The following is a 15,510-nucleotide window of genomic DNA, read 5'->3' on the forward strand; positions in this document are numbered from 1 at the left end:
ACAAAGCAAGACACCATCAGATTCCAAGCCACTGATGTTGTAGTTGCAGCTAGTATAAAGATTGAAATAGTTTTCTACTTTAGTTTCTGATAGGTAGAGATCGAGCAGACCCATAAAACCTAGAGCTTATATGGATCATTGGCTTTCAGACCGGTTTGCTGAAACCAGAATATTGGATAGCAATTTGAGCTTTCAATCAGCCAACTGAAACTTACAGGCGTACCTTGAAGTTTCTTCCTTCTCTATTATTTTTACTGTTATATAGTAGTTCAGTCTGACATAATCAGTATGCAATATAAAGTAGTTTTGCATAAGCAAGTATATCTCTCTTTTCTTCTTCCCTTAGATGAGGTGTAAATTTATTTCAATCGAGAGCTGACTTGAAGAAATATCTGTAAGATTACAGATACAAAGATAAACAAGGGCATTTACCTATGTGAACACTCCAACAATACAAGGATAAGCATGGATAGAAGAATGATGAATAAATTGGTAATCTGGTTTGCTAGAACATGATGTTAAGTCGACTTCATGAAAACACTCTCTTGATACTGAAATAATTCATCCAAAATTTATATTTAAAGGTTTTAAAGAAGAAAAGGAAGAGGCGAGAGGAGGTGGTAGAGATTAGGCAATGGTGGTGGCATTGACAAAACAGGGTTTGATAGAGGAAAAGGAGGGAGGGAAAAATTAAGACACATGTATTTATGCTAATAGTAAGGCTTGCATGGACGAGGGGAGGCAGAGGCTGGGTGGGAGGGGAGGTGGGGGCCTGGTGGGAAAGAGAGAGAAAGAGAGAGGGGGGGGGGGGGGGGGGGGGGGGCCATGTATGAGGGGAAGTAGTTGGGTCACAGTCTTGTAGATGGATCAAAACTCGTCTAGGGTATCTACTGGGAGATTTAGCATACTAAGGTCAAGGACTTGGGTCTTAGGGGTCTATCTGTCCACCAAAATGAACCCCGGGGGTTGAATGTCTGATTTACAGAATAGGGAATTAAGTTTGGAATTCAAGACAGTTTAAAGGATCATTCACCAAAATCCCCTTCCTTTGAGCTCTAAAGCATTTGGCTGTTCATGGTCTTCTTCTCCATTTCTGATCTCTTGATGACTGTTAGTGTCTTTTTATAAGCTACCTGTGAACATAGTTCACTTTTCAGGAGTCCTTGGTTTCTTGAGAATGAAACTTTGCTTATACATGGAAAAAAATTTCTTGGTTCTATCATGGACATTTCATAAGCGACAATTTGCTATTATGAGATAAACGGAAGCCTATACTTAAATGAATCCCATCATTTTTGTTTACTTTGGAATTTGATCAGGAAGATGCGCTTTGTTTTTATACAATAAGGATTATAAGAGAGCTAATACTGAAAAAATGATCAGGACAGAGGAAAATCAATATGCACTTATTGTGAATTGCCCAAAAAATGTTCAGCTTTTAAATGGTTTTATCTGGAAGACAATGTTTTATTCAGAGTTTCAAAGTTTAGATGGTTGGTCTAATGCAATTGTCATTTTCTCAGGTTGAAATTATGAATATCTTAAACATGTTGACGTGCCATGCTGAAACTTTTGCTTGTCCGGCCTTTCAATTAGTTTGCAAATGAGCCAAGCTGAGTATCAGACTCCACAGGCTTAGCTTGGTAATGTTTGAGCTTGGCTTGAGCTCAAGCTGAGCTCAACTTAAGTTGATCACCGAGCTTTTATCAAGCTGAGCTTTTATCTTTGCAACCAGCTCATGTTCAAGCTCAGCTTGTTTATAAGCTGCAAGCTGAGCTCTTATAAACAAGCTGAGCTCTTAAAAGCTGTTTGAGCTTGCTTATTTTATAATAACCTAGCTGAGCCTCAACGAGTTGTTGTCAAGCCAAGTCCAAGCTGCTGATGAGCAGCTCAGATCGTTTTTCAGCCATACTTTCAATTTGCTAATCCTAAAAAGTGCAAAAGGAGTTGGAGAAATTGTATGGCACCCATGATGGTTGCACAACAATGTAAATCGTAGTTCATAGTTCATATTTCATAGCATGAAGAATGGTGTGAACTGTGAAGACACTGTTAAAGGGACTAATTTTTTTAATGGAAGCAAGGGACTATAAATTTATAGGAAGATAGTGACCGCACAATAATGGTTTTATGTAAGAGTAGATAGGATTAATGGTTTATTCGGATAGAAATATATACGTGAGATAGGAAAGGAATAGTGAAGGAAATATTAAGCCAACTCCAAGTGAATGGGCAAAATCTTTTTTACTATGCTTTAAGGTTAGCTGGATTTAACCTGGTTGTTGTTATTGTAATCCATTCAAATGTCATCTAATCTAAATAGTGCACATAATGTTAAGAGAATAAACTGAGTAAAACAAGTAAACCAAACCCTGCTGTTTGGTCATTCATTTTAGTATTCATTTTGAGATGTTAAATGTAGGAAAGCTAGAATTGCACCAAGTACCCACCTGGACATACAATGGAACTTCATGATTCCTATAGCGATAAATAACCTGTAAACTTTGAATGCTATGTTTCTTTATTGAAAAAAAAAGGGTGAAAGCTATAGAATATAAATTGGTAAATATTTTTCCCCTTTGTGATTTACAGTGCTGATAATTGATATAGAATAGCTTCATATCACGGGGAGGTCCTATCTGACAATCATGGTCATCCGTTAATTGCACAATGGCCTGTGATTTTATTTTTAAAACTTAGAAAAGAGATTAGCTTCTAGTGCAGCCGAGAATTGAACATAGTGGGCCTGCGGATAAAAGTAGCACACGCTCTCTGTGCTTATTAATATCAGATCAGAGCTGCGGAGGCTCTACTTTTTCTGAGTCCGTCTTGCGTTCTCTAGGCAGATGTGAAGAGAGAGAATGGTACTAATGTTGGGAGTAGCCAAATTATTTTCCCCTGCTTTTGGTGGCTAATACCTACAGCAGACAATGAGTAGGCTATCCCTTCCCCTCAGCATGGTTTGGAGTTTGGAGTTTGAACTTTGGAGCAGCAGGATGGTCACCCTGTAGTGGATATTTGTTCCTAGTTCCAACGCGCTCTCATGGCTTATTTATCCCAACCAAGAGGAGGGTAGAATTGAAAAAGGGGTGTCTTTTGCAGTCTACTGTGCTAGGTGCAGCAGCCAGCAATGTAGGCGAATGATGCCATGTAGCAGAAGGCAAGACAGTAAAGGTCAAACTCTCACATCTGGAAAGCTACTGTTGCTTCCTGAAGATTCTCCCGTCTATCTGTGGGTCCTGTGAACAGCAGTTGAGCTTCTATGGCCGTGGCCCAAGCCTTCGCAGTAGTGTCCCCTCTACGTCCTACCGGGGCCCTTTCCTCTGTCATAAGCATCAAGGTTCCCCGCATTCCAAGTCTCGTTTGAACTTTGAAAACCCCTTCTCTTCTCTAGCTCGCGAACGTAGCACTATGAATATGAATAAGGATGGCAATTTATAATCCGATCCATCAATTTGATTCGTAAGCAAAACAGATTTGGATTTAAGATGAATACATTTTGGTCATAAACTCGTTAATCTATCTAAATCCGTTTATTAATTAAGTTAGATTTGTTTAACCTATTTTGATCTATTTAATAATTAGATCGTAGCCCAATTCATTTAATTTGTTTAAAATCTGTTTAATCTATTTAAAATCTGCTTAACTTATTTAATCTATTAAAATTTATTTAACTCATTAAAAAAAATCTGTTTAACCTATTTAACCTGGCTTGACTTGTTCAATAAATGAATTATATGAATCGGGTTGGATTATCTATTAATAAAGAGGGCAGATTCAGATCACAAATTTTAACTTGTTTAATAAATAAGTCGGATTGACGAATTTTTGATCCAACCCATGTCTGACCGAATCCAACCTGATTGCCACCCTCACGACACCCAAAGATGAAGTAAATAAACAAAATTAGGTAGCATGAGTTGTTTCTTGATGTTTTTTCCCCGAACAGTGTGGGTGTTTGTGTTCCCAGTTTCTTGTCCAAATTACTAGAATAGATTGGCGGAGTCTTTTCTATTTACCCTCAAGAATTCATAGAAGTGTCACCTACACGACCCTACCGTTCTCTGAACTTACTTAGTAATGAGTCTAGGGCTCTGTTTTTAGGTAACAGAAACAAACCTACTGTTCTTCCCGTATCACAGCCTGGATTAATTGTCTCGATGGCCGACGCGGTACAAACTACAACTAACGAGTTTAAAAAGTTTCACCAAAAAGAAAACTCACTAATAAAGGTTTTTGGATTCAATTAGCTTTTCCAATGCAGTAGAAGATCAGTCCAGGAATATAAATACTACTGTTGCTCGAATAAGAATATAAACGATTCTCCAGGTTGAACAAAATGCAGACCCTTAGAATGCCAAGTTTTTTTTTTGCCAACTTGGGTTGCAAACTTGGCTTTTAACAGAAAATGAAGCTATCTTTGCATCAGAAGGCGCATGATAGATTTGACTTATATTTATATCCAGTTCTTCAGAATTTTAAAAGAAAAACGCCATTTAGGAAAAAAAATAATGAAGCAAATCCATAGTCGCAACCCCTTCTGCTGAACTAGAAACAGGACTTGATGAAGAAAATTGAAGAATTCTTTTGTTTTACAAGTTGTTACAGGGAAAACATCCACAGGGTGCATGGTGAGACAAATAATAGTTGAACTGGCTATTCATTCCCTGTGCTTGTTCAGATGCTATCAGTAGCTTCTGCGAATGCTGTTGCTGTGCTGCTGCTCTCCATTTCTGGGCCCTTCTTTGGACCATTGCCATTCTTTTCATCAGCTTCTCTTCTAAATCAGATCTCATCTTCTGTATTTTGACCTGCTAACACAATTTAACAGTCACAATACTCCATGCCAAACAATGAAGTATGTACTTTTTGCCAAACAATTTCTGTCACACGTATGCATTAATAGATTTAGATTCATCAAATACTATGTGGATTCATGCTTGAACACAGTACAGGTGTTCCACAATGAAGTGTTGCACATCTGCTGCTCATATTCGACTTATTACTTAGCACTCTAGGCAGATGAGGTGAGAATCTGGAATCAAAAAAGAGAAATCGTAGGCACTTAACAAAAACCTACAAGAAGTGAAGTCAAATTGCAGAGTTCGTAATGAGTGTCATCAATTTGATGATTATATAAAGAATTAAAATCCAAATGGTATTGTTTCTTCAGAAGGAGATAGGATGATTAGAAAGAGAATGAGAGTTCCAACATTTGGCTTCAAGACTCTAAGTTACAGTCAGGGTTATGGGCCAAGGAATTGAAGAAACCATCATTCAGCTCTCCAGCATATTTTGAAGTTTTGCAGCTTCAATAGTATTGAACAGCTGTGGTCTAGGTTAGTTTTGCACTTCTACAATTTAAAAAGGGTATGAGTTCGTGGCGATGCGAGAAGTCTGCAAACAGGTAATAAATCTAATATTTTGGCCAAGAAAAACCGCGTATTCTGATTTCACATTAACAAGCCAAAGTGCAGATGAACTTGCACTGATGTTAAGATCAAGGCTGAAAAATGGATTAAAGACTACTCTTTCTGAGTGTTTTGCTGACCATTCTAACTGGTACATTGCTGATTCCATGGCCCCAGAGTATACACAGTGCCCAAATATAGATCAATTAAAGATAGATGTTTATATAGCAAAAAGCAACTCTGGATTAGTTTCGTTTGAAAAAGAAGTTGGATTAAAACATCAGATCAACCTTAAGAGATATGGGAATCCTAAATTTGCAAAGGGGCATGACAAAAAAACCACAACTGGACAGACGACGAAAAATCTAAGTAGTACTATAGATTAAGTAGAACAACAAAATTACATGAGGATGTAACCTCACTGAACAAAATATCCAGTGTTTCTTTTTACCACGAGCAACAATGAAGTAAAATTTAGAACATGATAAGGATTCTGAGAGCTAATGGAACCTACCATGATGCATTGGTTATATCAATTAATTTAAATTTTTTTTATCCCTCAAAAATAAAATATACTGAAAGTACAGTGTAGAACAAGAAATTTAAAGTGGATAGGGGAAGACCAAATCTCCCTTTATCACACTCACAATTTAAGATACAGTAGAAAGTGCTTCATAAGCAACAACTGAGAATAATTTAGGAGGATGATAAGGGCTCTGATATTTGATGAAACATAGTCATCATGCATTGCTCATATTTGTTAAAGTTGAGAGTTTGTTCTTATTCAAGTCTTCAGGAGAAATAGTGAAGGCTAATTAAGCTGGATATCTTAGAAGGGTAACCGATAGACATATTTTGATGTGTTACCTCCAGCTTTCTGGACTGGGCTTCTGCTTTAGCACTCTCAAGGTTTATCCATGCTTGGATCTTTGCTTCTTCTCTTTGATATCTACATTAAATAGCACAACATATAAGTTTAAAATTGGAGCTTATCAGGCAGACAAATAGATGTTAATCTCTCTAATTTCACGTCAGCTGCCCACCTAATACAGATTTTGGCCTTCTCCTCATCTTCCCATGCAGAGGCTCCCGATTCAGCAAAGCTCTTTCTTCCACCATCAACCTCGCCATATCTCAAACTTTTTGATATCTGATCTTCCTCCTCTTCTCTTGAGCTCCAAACTGCTGAATTAAAATGAGCACCGAACTCTAGCTTAGCAAAGTGACAGTCCTTAAGCTTAGAAATATCAATTCCGGTGCTAGGAGCCCCCAAAGGGCCAGATCTGTCAGCTGGAGTGTTGTGTCTCGCTGGAGAAGATCTTTTGAAAGGAGTATGGCATCTTGATGTAGCCAAGCTCCCGGTTGGGGTCATCTCGGTTCCAACATCTCTGTGGCGAACCTCTGAAGCCACATCAGTCTTTGCATCTTTCATGGGCACAGAGAACGAACTTTTAAACAGAAAGCCTTCTTTAGCAGGCTCAGGTTGTCGAAAAATTGGGAATATTGGCTCTAAATTATCAGTAAATTTATCTGCAATGATATTTAGTAAAGTGTTTGCTCAAATCACAAAATGATACATAATGAGATTATGACAGATGGATTAAAAGACTGGCTTATGTCACAATTTTTAATGATGTGAAAAAGTCATTCAGTAACCTTTCCATAATACTTTTATCAAAAGAGAAAATCCACAGTTTATGCAGACTCATACTGAAGAGATATGCAGCAAGAAATATACCACAGGAAAACGTAAGTGCATGTCATAGAGATGGCGGGAGGGAAGAAAGAAATTCAAATGTGTAGGAAGGATAGTGAACATTAAAAGTTTGCAAAGCATCTCCATATATGTTTATTTGAAGAATAATATGCGAAGTAGTAATTTAGTACCAAAGGAGTTGATAGGGGAACAAAAAAAAAGAAAAGAAACTCAGTACTTTCAATCCCATCACAATATAGACATGCGCAAAGGAGTTAAGAAATATAGAACTGATAGACCTGAAAAGAGAGGGAGACAACTAACGGATAAAAAAAAAGCACTAAAGTGACAACTGAACAATTATCTTTTTCACATTATCTAAGGAGCTATAGCAAGATTAAAGACACTTCCAGCCAACCAGTTATGAAATAAAAACAGATGAAGAATTCCCAAGGACAATAGATTTTTTTTGGTTCCAAGGGTTTAAAGGTGAGAGTGGAGAAAATGGAAATCTATGAGTTGGAAAAGCGATAACCTTTCATGAGTGCTTCTGGTGAGACTCCATGGAAACGTAAGCTTTGCTCCAGAAGCCCATCAAAGCTTGCGACTGGTAGGTTTGGGACCTCCCCAGGAAACCACGGTTTCCCTCCAAAGGCATCACCTTTCTGATGGATCTGATGGCAGGAGGAGCTACTGATCAACCACTTCTCCGCCTCATCCCACTTGGAAGGAATGCCCTTTCTTCCACCACTGAAGCCGAAGACCGGTCTCCCAGGAGTCGAAGGAGCTTCAAAATCCCTCTTTTGCACATACGAGCCATTCCCCTCGCTCCTTTGAGCTGAGGCTTCAAGATGGCCTATAAAGTTCTCGTTACTGCTCTTTGCTGCCATTGGAAATGCTCTGACAAAGTCTGAGGTCTCCTTGAGGTTGAGCTTGCAGAGTGGATCAGGAAAGCTATCTCCTCCAAATGGGTCTGCTCTGTTTGTGCTGCAGTAGCTTGAGTCATCTTCTAATGGTGAGTCCTGTCAAAAATATTCAAACAAAAGGTTGAAAAAAAACCTTTAAAGCTAGAGGAGTGGCGAGTGGAGAAGTAAAGGGAAGATTTTTACCGTGGTTGATGGGAAAACAGAGGCCTGCTCTGGAGTTTTGGGCTCCATGGGATTGAGACTAGAAGGCTTCATTGATTTCGGGCTGGAGGATGATGCACTATCACTCCACCTGGTTTCCTAAGCTTTCTATCTCTTCCATGTGGAAAAGCCCAGTCTTTCTTCCTTTCCCTCCCCAAGATTGAAACAGTCTTTCTTCCATTTCTGGCCAAATGGCTTTTTCACAACAGCACCATTTCTTTTGCACAAGTTCTTGGATGGAAATGTGGTGGCCTTTTCAGTTTACTTTGAGGTGGATGGCAGCATGGAAAGAGCGGGGGGTGGCGAAGAAAATGAAGTCACATGAAAGGAAGCTTGCTTTCGGCGGCGAGAGAAAAGAGAGCTGTGTCGCTGCGGGAAGAGTGAATCATTTGAATTTTTGGGGAGCTATTTGTTTGACCCTTTGACCCATGCGGGCTAGTTGTATCATTACTCCATCCATGTGGGCATACCTTTAACTTTAATGGGCGGAGGTTTAATTAATGTACCATCTTGGTTGGGGAGCGTGGGGTTGAGGGAAGTTACAGTTTGGTAACTTATCCAACAAAAAGTTGAAATTGGATGGTTAATCTTCTTTCGCAATGTCAACATGGTGCCTTATTTCTGAGAGAAGTTACAGTTTTGTAACTCATTCAACAAAAAGTTCGGATGGTATGGTTGATCTTCTTTCACGGTATCAAGCCTCAGATGGTGCCTCATCTTAAGCACTCCAAACTCTCTTATTTATCGATCCACATAGATCTTGAAGCGAGTGTTGGATAATTTAATGGTGGATTCATCGAAAAAAAAAAAGATGAATCCTTCTATGAAATATACAGCCTGAACCTTTTCAGAGAAGCACTGTGACTGTGAATGCTCTTTTATTTAGAGAGGCTAACAGGGCCTTTTCAGACTAGGCATGCACTTGGAGAGGCTAATGGGATCGCGGACGGGATGACTTCTTATATGCCGTGTCACTTCGGGGTACCCTATGGGCTGGAGAGGGGGGTTGCCTAAAGCATTTTGAAAAATGTTGTTCTTTCGAACTATATGAAGCGCCCATTTTTAGCAAGAAGAAAAAAAAAAAGCACTATGACTGCTCTTTTATGGAAGGATTTCTCTAAGATGTGAAATAAGGGAGCTCGTTTAAACTACCTCAATCTTCATGGGCTTAAGCCTGATGATAATGTCGGATGGTTCTTGGGTTTAACATGGTAAGTAAAGATTCCATGTATTTTTCTAATTGGCGACCACCTATCTTATAATAATTGGATTGCCGGGATCAAGGAGTTCAAGCTGTTTTACATACTGAAAAGTTCAGGTAAGTCATTAGCAGACTGTGCTTAAACAATTAGAACCTTAGAATGGCTAAAATCACTGGTCAGCTGAGATTTTCGGACCGTAGCATCCTTAAAAAGTTTTTGCTCTATTTATCAGCAGGGACAAGGGACAAGGCTTGGTTTGCTGTAATTTAACTTGTTATGGAGTTGAAAGTTGGTATTTTACTGTTTTTTATGGGTGAACTTGGTGCCAGGTTTGGATATATGGACGAATTCTTGGATCGATACGCTATACAAAAGTTTATGTTATCTTGATGGAGGCCTAGTCAGGTTGGATATAATTCAAGTTAGAAGTTAAAACACACATTCATTACCATATAAGAAATTAAAAATAACATGATCTTCCCAACTAGATGTTGAAAATAAAACAGCTTTTTTTTTTTTGCAAACCGGCACCTCACACAACACGTGCATGAGTGCAACCAACAGAATTAGAAAAAAGAAACTGGCGAAGCGAGTAAGGAGCAGCCACTTGATTTTTCTAGAGAAACCCACCAGAATGATGCGCCGCAAAGAAGACTATCCAGTCAGTCATGTTGTTCGTCTTTCGGTAAACATGGGTGGTCCTGAAGGAGCCACATCCTCTCACAAGTCTTCGGATATCGTGGAGCAGTAATTGTCCGTCCGCCACCATAGTCAAATTCCCCTCAAGGAAGATGCAAGCTGCACCCAGAATATGCCTCACGTAAGAGATGCCCCATGCCGCTCTCAACTCAACCCAGAATGTACGAAATTTACCCGGCTCCTAGAAAATAAAAGCAAATCTGATCACTAAAGAAGCTGCACGACCACCAAGGTGGTAGCCTAGTGGGAATGAGGCCTGTCTTCCACCAGGATGGTTCGGGCTCGAAATGTGCGGCCGTCGATTAAATTCGGAGACCAGATGCCCCATGCCTGAATGCTGCTGGCGTGAGTGCTACTGGCCCGCTGGCAACCGGAGTAGTGCTGGGGTGACGTACTCACACGTGGGTAATCACAGACACGCGGAAATTTGCAACCTGAATCGAACATGCTTCAGCGGGAAGGAGGCCCAGTGGAGGTTGCTACATGGGTGAGGTACTCCTCGCCCCCTTCTTCTCTTTTTTTTTTTTTTTTTTTTTTCTCACCAAAAAAAGAAAAGAAAAAAAAAAGAAGCTGCAGGTGAGAATAACTATCTAGTTCTTTAAGGGTTGATAATTCATGGCTTATTTGGAGTCAAACCAAATGCGGGGAACCAATTGTTCCTTTGGAAAAAAGGGCAAAAAATAAGGTATTTTTGTGGAAAGCGTCCCTTTCATCACCCCCCACCTCTTCGAAAATCGAAATGGATGGCTCACCACCATAAATCTTTCAGATAACTGCAAAAAAAATTAGGGAACAAAAACCCAAAAAAAAAAGGGGGTGAAGGAAGAGATTTCAGCATCTCCTTCCCTTCTTACCAATGGAAAATCCCTTCTTATCCTGCAACACCAAATACCCAGTCCCAACTCTCCTCTTCAAACACCAAAACCCGCCTCAAATCCCTGCAAATTCCATCAGAACCACCTCCTCACTCCCCCAAAACTCCACACTAAAACCTTTACAATCACCCCCGCCTCCAAACCCCAACACCGCCGACCGCCAACTGAACCGCCTCCGCCGCCATGGGAAGCTCCAAGAAGCCATCTCTGCCCTGGAACAGGGGCCCCCTATCCGGCACAGAACCTACACTTCCTTGCTCCAGTCCTGCATCGACTCGGACTCCATCGAGGAGGGACGGAGGCTTCACGCATCGATTGCGTTGGTGCGCGACCCAAATCCCTTCGTAGAGACCAAACTTGTCAGCATGTATGCGAAATGTGGCAGCTTGGAAGAAGCCCGCCGCGTGTTCGACGGAATGCCTGAGAGGAACCTCTTCACCTGGTCGGCGATGATCAGTGGCTATTCTCGGGAGCAAAGGTGGCAAGAGGTTGTCGACCTCTTCTTTCAGATGATGCATGAAGGTGTGAGTCCTGACTGCTTCTTGCTTCTGAAAGTTCTACAGGCGTGTGCAAATACTGGGGATTTGGAAACCGGGAGGTTGTTGCACTCCCTTGTTGTCCGGGGGGGGCATTTGGACTCAGTGGAGGGGACCCATCTGAGCAATTCGGTGTTGGCGATGTATGCTAAGTGTGGCGAATTGAGCATGGCAAGGAGGATTTTTGAGAATTTGGGTGCAAAGGATCGGGTGACATGGAATTCGATTATTTCTGGGCATTGCCATTGGGGTGAAAATGAAGTGGCCCTTCAGTTTTTTGAACGGATGAGAGCTGAAGGAGTTAAACCGAGCGTGGTTACATGGAATATATTGATAGCAAACTATATGCAGTCTGGTAGTCCTGAGCTTGCAATGGAACTTATGGAGCAGATGGAGAGTTATGGAGTCGTCCCGGATGTCTTTAGTTGGACTAGCTTGATTTCAGGTTTTGCTCGGAACAACAGGTTTAGTGAAGCATTGGATATTTTTCAGAAGATGCAACTCTCTGGGGTGGAACCAAATGGCATGACCATTGCAGCTGCTATCTCGGTTTGCACCTCTTTGAAGGCTCTGAGCAAGGGAAAGGAGCTCCATTCATATGCTGTTAAGATAGGAAGTGCAGGCAGTGTTTTGGTGGCGAATTCATTGATTGATATGTATGCAAAATGTGGGAGACTTGTAGATGCTGAGAATGTCTTTGACCAAACAGCAGAAAAAGATGTCTTCACTTTGAATTCAATGATTGGAGGCTATGCACAAGCCAGATATTGTGGTAAAGCCTATGATCTCTTCTCGAAGATGGAGAGTTTAGGCATCCGGCGAAATGTGGTAACTTGGAATGCAATGATTTCTGGGTACATTCAAAATGGTGATGAGGACCGAGCCATGGAACTTTTCCAGAGGATGGAGATCGATGGAGTCAGGAAGAACACGGCTTCATGGAATACTCTCATTGCAGGTTCCTTGCATAATGGCCATGCAAATAAAGCCCTAAGGATATTTAGACAAATGCAGTTGAATTCTGTAAGGCCCAATATAGCTACCATCCTTAGCATCCTTCCAGCTTGTGCAAATTTAGTATCAGCTTGGAAGGTAAGGGAGATCCATGCTTGCATATTGCACAATAATTTGCAAACTGAGATCTCGATTGCAAATTCTCTCATAGATGCGTATGCAAAATCTGGTGATTTAGGCAGTGCTCAAGTGGTATTTAATGGCCTTTCATTGAGGGATCTGATCTCCTGGAACTCGATGATTGCAGGCTCTGTTCTGCATGGATATTCTCTTGTTGCAACGGATCTATTTGATCAGATGAAAGAGGAAGGCGTGAAGCCAAACCGAGCAACATTTTTGAGTATGATCAATGCCTATAGTCTTGAGGGAATGGTAACTGAAGGAAAGGAACTCTTCTCTAGCTTGGTAGAAGAACACCAGCTTGCTCCAGGCTTAGAACATTATGCTGCAATGGTAGATCTCTTTGGTCATTCTGGTGGACTTGAAGAAGCTTCCAATCTTATTGAGAAGATGCCAATTGAGCCTGACTCTACTGTCTGGAATGCATTGCTTGTTGCAGCCAGAATCTATGGCAATGTCAGGCTAGCAAATCTTGCAGCAGAACGTTTGGTAAAATTGGAACCGAGGAATCCCAGTATTCACAGGCTACTATCAAAAATACAAGCATTATGTGGGAAGCAGAGTGGCATGTTAAAACGGAGAAAGCCTAGGAAGGATAGCAAACTTGATAGTTCTCTTAGTTGTTGCTGGATTGAAGTTCGAAATAAGGTGTACAGCTTTGTAACAGGTGAGCAAGCTCATGTAGATTTGGAAAATAAGTTCGCTGGATTAAATGGCAATTCAGTTGATGTCGCAGTAGCACCACCTGCCTTTTATGATAATAGGCTTGAAATTGAGGAAGAAGAGGAAGAGACTGATGGCATACACAGTGAGAAGCTAGCTATTGCTTTCGCCATTTCCAACTCGCCAACATTTAGAAGCATACGAATAATCAAGAGTGTAAGAATGTGTACAAATTGCCACAATGCTTGTAAGTTCATTTCAAAGGTATATCGGCGTGAAATATTGATTAAAGATCCCAAGTGTTTGCACCATTTCAAAGATGGGAAGTGTTCTTGTAGAGATTTCTGGTGAATCAGAAGAAGAAAACAAGATATCCTACTCTGCTAATTATTTGAAGTACAAATTTTATAGGCTGGGTTTTTTCTTCAAGTCTAGCTCAGAAGCTTGTGCATTTGTTTTTGTAATGTCTGCTAGAAAGTCTTGCTAAAATCTTGGTTGACAGACTCAAGCTTTGGCTCCCTGCATTTTTCTACTAAGGAGAGTGCAACTGATGCCGAAAGGGATGTTGGTAACCAAAAAATAAAAAAACTTGTGGCCTAAGCAGTCCAGCATGCTACAGTTACAAGACAAGTCTCTGATGATTAACCAACATGGGAAATGCATGAGTAGTTGAGATACAAGGGACCTTTTTTTTTCCTGGAGTCAAGAAGGAGAAAATCATCAAAATCTATCTACTTAGAATATTTGAAAATATAAAGTTGGCAAGTATAATTGCTATTCTAATTATATTATTTGTTTAAATCTGAATAGAGAAAATGGAAATTGCCACTGATATTCTCATTATATATGGCCATTAGAATGAAATAATGGGTTAGTGATTGCTTCAATCAAAATTATTACAATGTGATCGAGGCCTTTGAAATCATTCAATCAGATGTTTTTGTAAATCTTCTTATTGAAATTCCTATTTTCTCTCTTTTAATATGAATAGCATGCCTTTCCCCAAGGATAGCACCTTCAAGGGTTTAGGTTGGTCGAATTTAGGGTAAATTTTGGTTCGGTCAAAAATTCTAGTCCAAAGTTGACCAAAAGTAGAAATTGCGAACACAAATCCAATCCTATTGGTTTGAGCCAACCAAAGCAGATTAAAAACTTTTAAAAAAACTAAATACAATAATATATTTTTAACTTAAAACTACAATTAAGTGGCAAATAATAAGTTAATATGGAAATTTAGTTTTAATATCAGGAAAAAAAAAGCCTGTTCTACTAGAATAAAAGAGCAAGAACCAAGGAAACCTAGCCTGGCTTCCTAATCTGAGCTGTTTGCATTGCGAATTGGTCTCTATTTTTCATGTCAACTAATTGAATCCAAATCCACCCATCTTTTAGCATGACTGGGCTCAAGTTGACCCACCCAATTGCATCAGCTCATCAAATCCCGCTCTAGCCGGTTCCTTTAGAAGCCCCTTGTTTGCGCGGCGCTGAAGCTGGAAACACGTGTCAGCTGCTGCGTCTCTGGTAACCGCCCTCGCTTGGGGGAAGGGTAGTTCTAAATACACCCCCCCGATTGCTCAGGACACCCCCCAAAAATTAAAAAAAAATTAAATACTCTCTACACCCCCCCATTTGCTAAGGACACCCCTAAAAAATTAAAAAATCCTAAATTACCCTTCACCCTCCCCACCCCCTCACCTAAATTGCTCTCTACACCCCCCAAACCCCCCCCAACCCCGCTCTTCCCCTCCAAAACTCCACTCCAGCCGGCTTCTCCCTTCCGCCCAAAAAACTTCGCCTCAAGCACCTCAAGCACCTCGCCGGCGGCCAAACCCCCTCCGTCTCCCCCTTCTCCCTCGCCCAAAACCCCCCCGTTCCCCCTTCTCCCTCTCGTCGCCGGCATTCTCCCCTTCTCCCTCTCGTCGCCGGCATTCTCCCGGAACCACCTCCCCGGCCATCTCCCGAGCAACGAGCACCTCGCCGGCGCCTCCACGACCACGTCGAGGTAGCTCCCCGCCCCCCCGCCTCCAGTGCTCCGTTCGGCACTGGATCGCCGAACAGAACCCTTCTGTTCGGCTGAACTGTGCCGAACAGAAGCCCTCTGTTCGGCAACACTCAACCGAACAGAAGCCTTCTGTTCGGCTGCACGGTGCCGAACAGAAGCCTTCTG

The 15,510-nt window shown here is 41.0% G+C and overlaps 2 protein-coding genes across 2 annotated transcripts; one reads left to right on the forward strand and one right to left on the reverse strand.

The window, feature by feature from the left end:
- Positions 1-4,495: 4,495 nt before the first annotated feature.
- LOC103712577 (uncharacterized) lies at positions 4,496-8,649 on the reverse strand. Its single transcript, XM_008799135.5, has 5 exons — positions 8,217-8,649; positions 7,643-8,129; positions 6,455-6,941; positions 6,279-6,360; positions 4,496-4,811 (listed from the first exon to the last, which is right to left on the reverse strand). The coding sequence occupies exons 1-5, from the start codon at positions 8,286-8,288 to the stop codon at positions 4,593-4,595; spliced, it is 1,347 nt and encodes a 448-aa protein (XP_008797357.1). The 5' UTR covers positions 8,289-8,649; the 3' UTR covers positions 4,496-4,592.
- A 2,123-nt stretch (positions 8,650-10,772) lies between these two features.
- LOC103712578 (Pentatricopeptide repeat (PPR-like) superfamily protein) lies at positions 10,773-13,844 on the forward strand. The gene has a single exon (XM_008799137.5). The coding sequence runs from the start codon at positions 10,992-10,994 to the stop codon at positions 13,692-13,694; it is 2,703 nt and encodes a 900-aa protein (XP_008797359.3). The 5' UTR covers positions 10,773-10,991; the 3' UTR covers positions 13,695-13,844.
- Positions 13,845-15,510: the final 1,666 nt, after the last annotated feature.

Source organism: Phoenix dactylifera, chromosome 5 (genome assembly GCF_051530095.1).
Source record: "Phoenix dactylifera cultivar Ajwa chromosome 5, Ajwa_hap1_PhDact_Kaust_v1.1, whole genome shotgun sequence".
Lineage (NCBI taxonomy): Eukaryota > Viridiplantae > Streptophyta > Magnoliopsida > Arecales > Arecaceae > Phoenix > Phoenix dactylifera.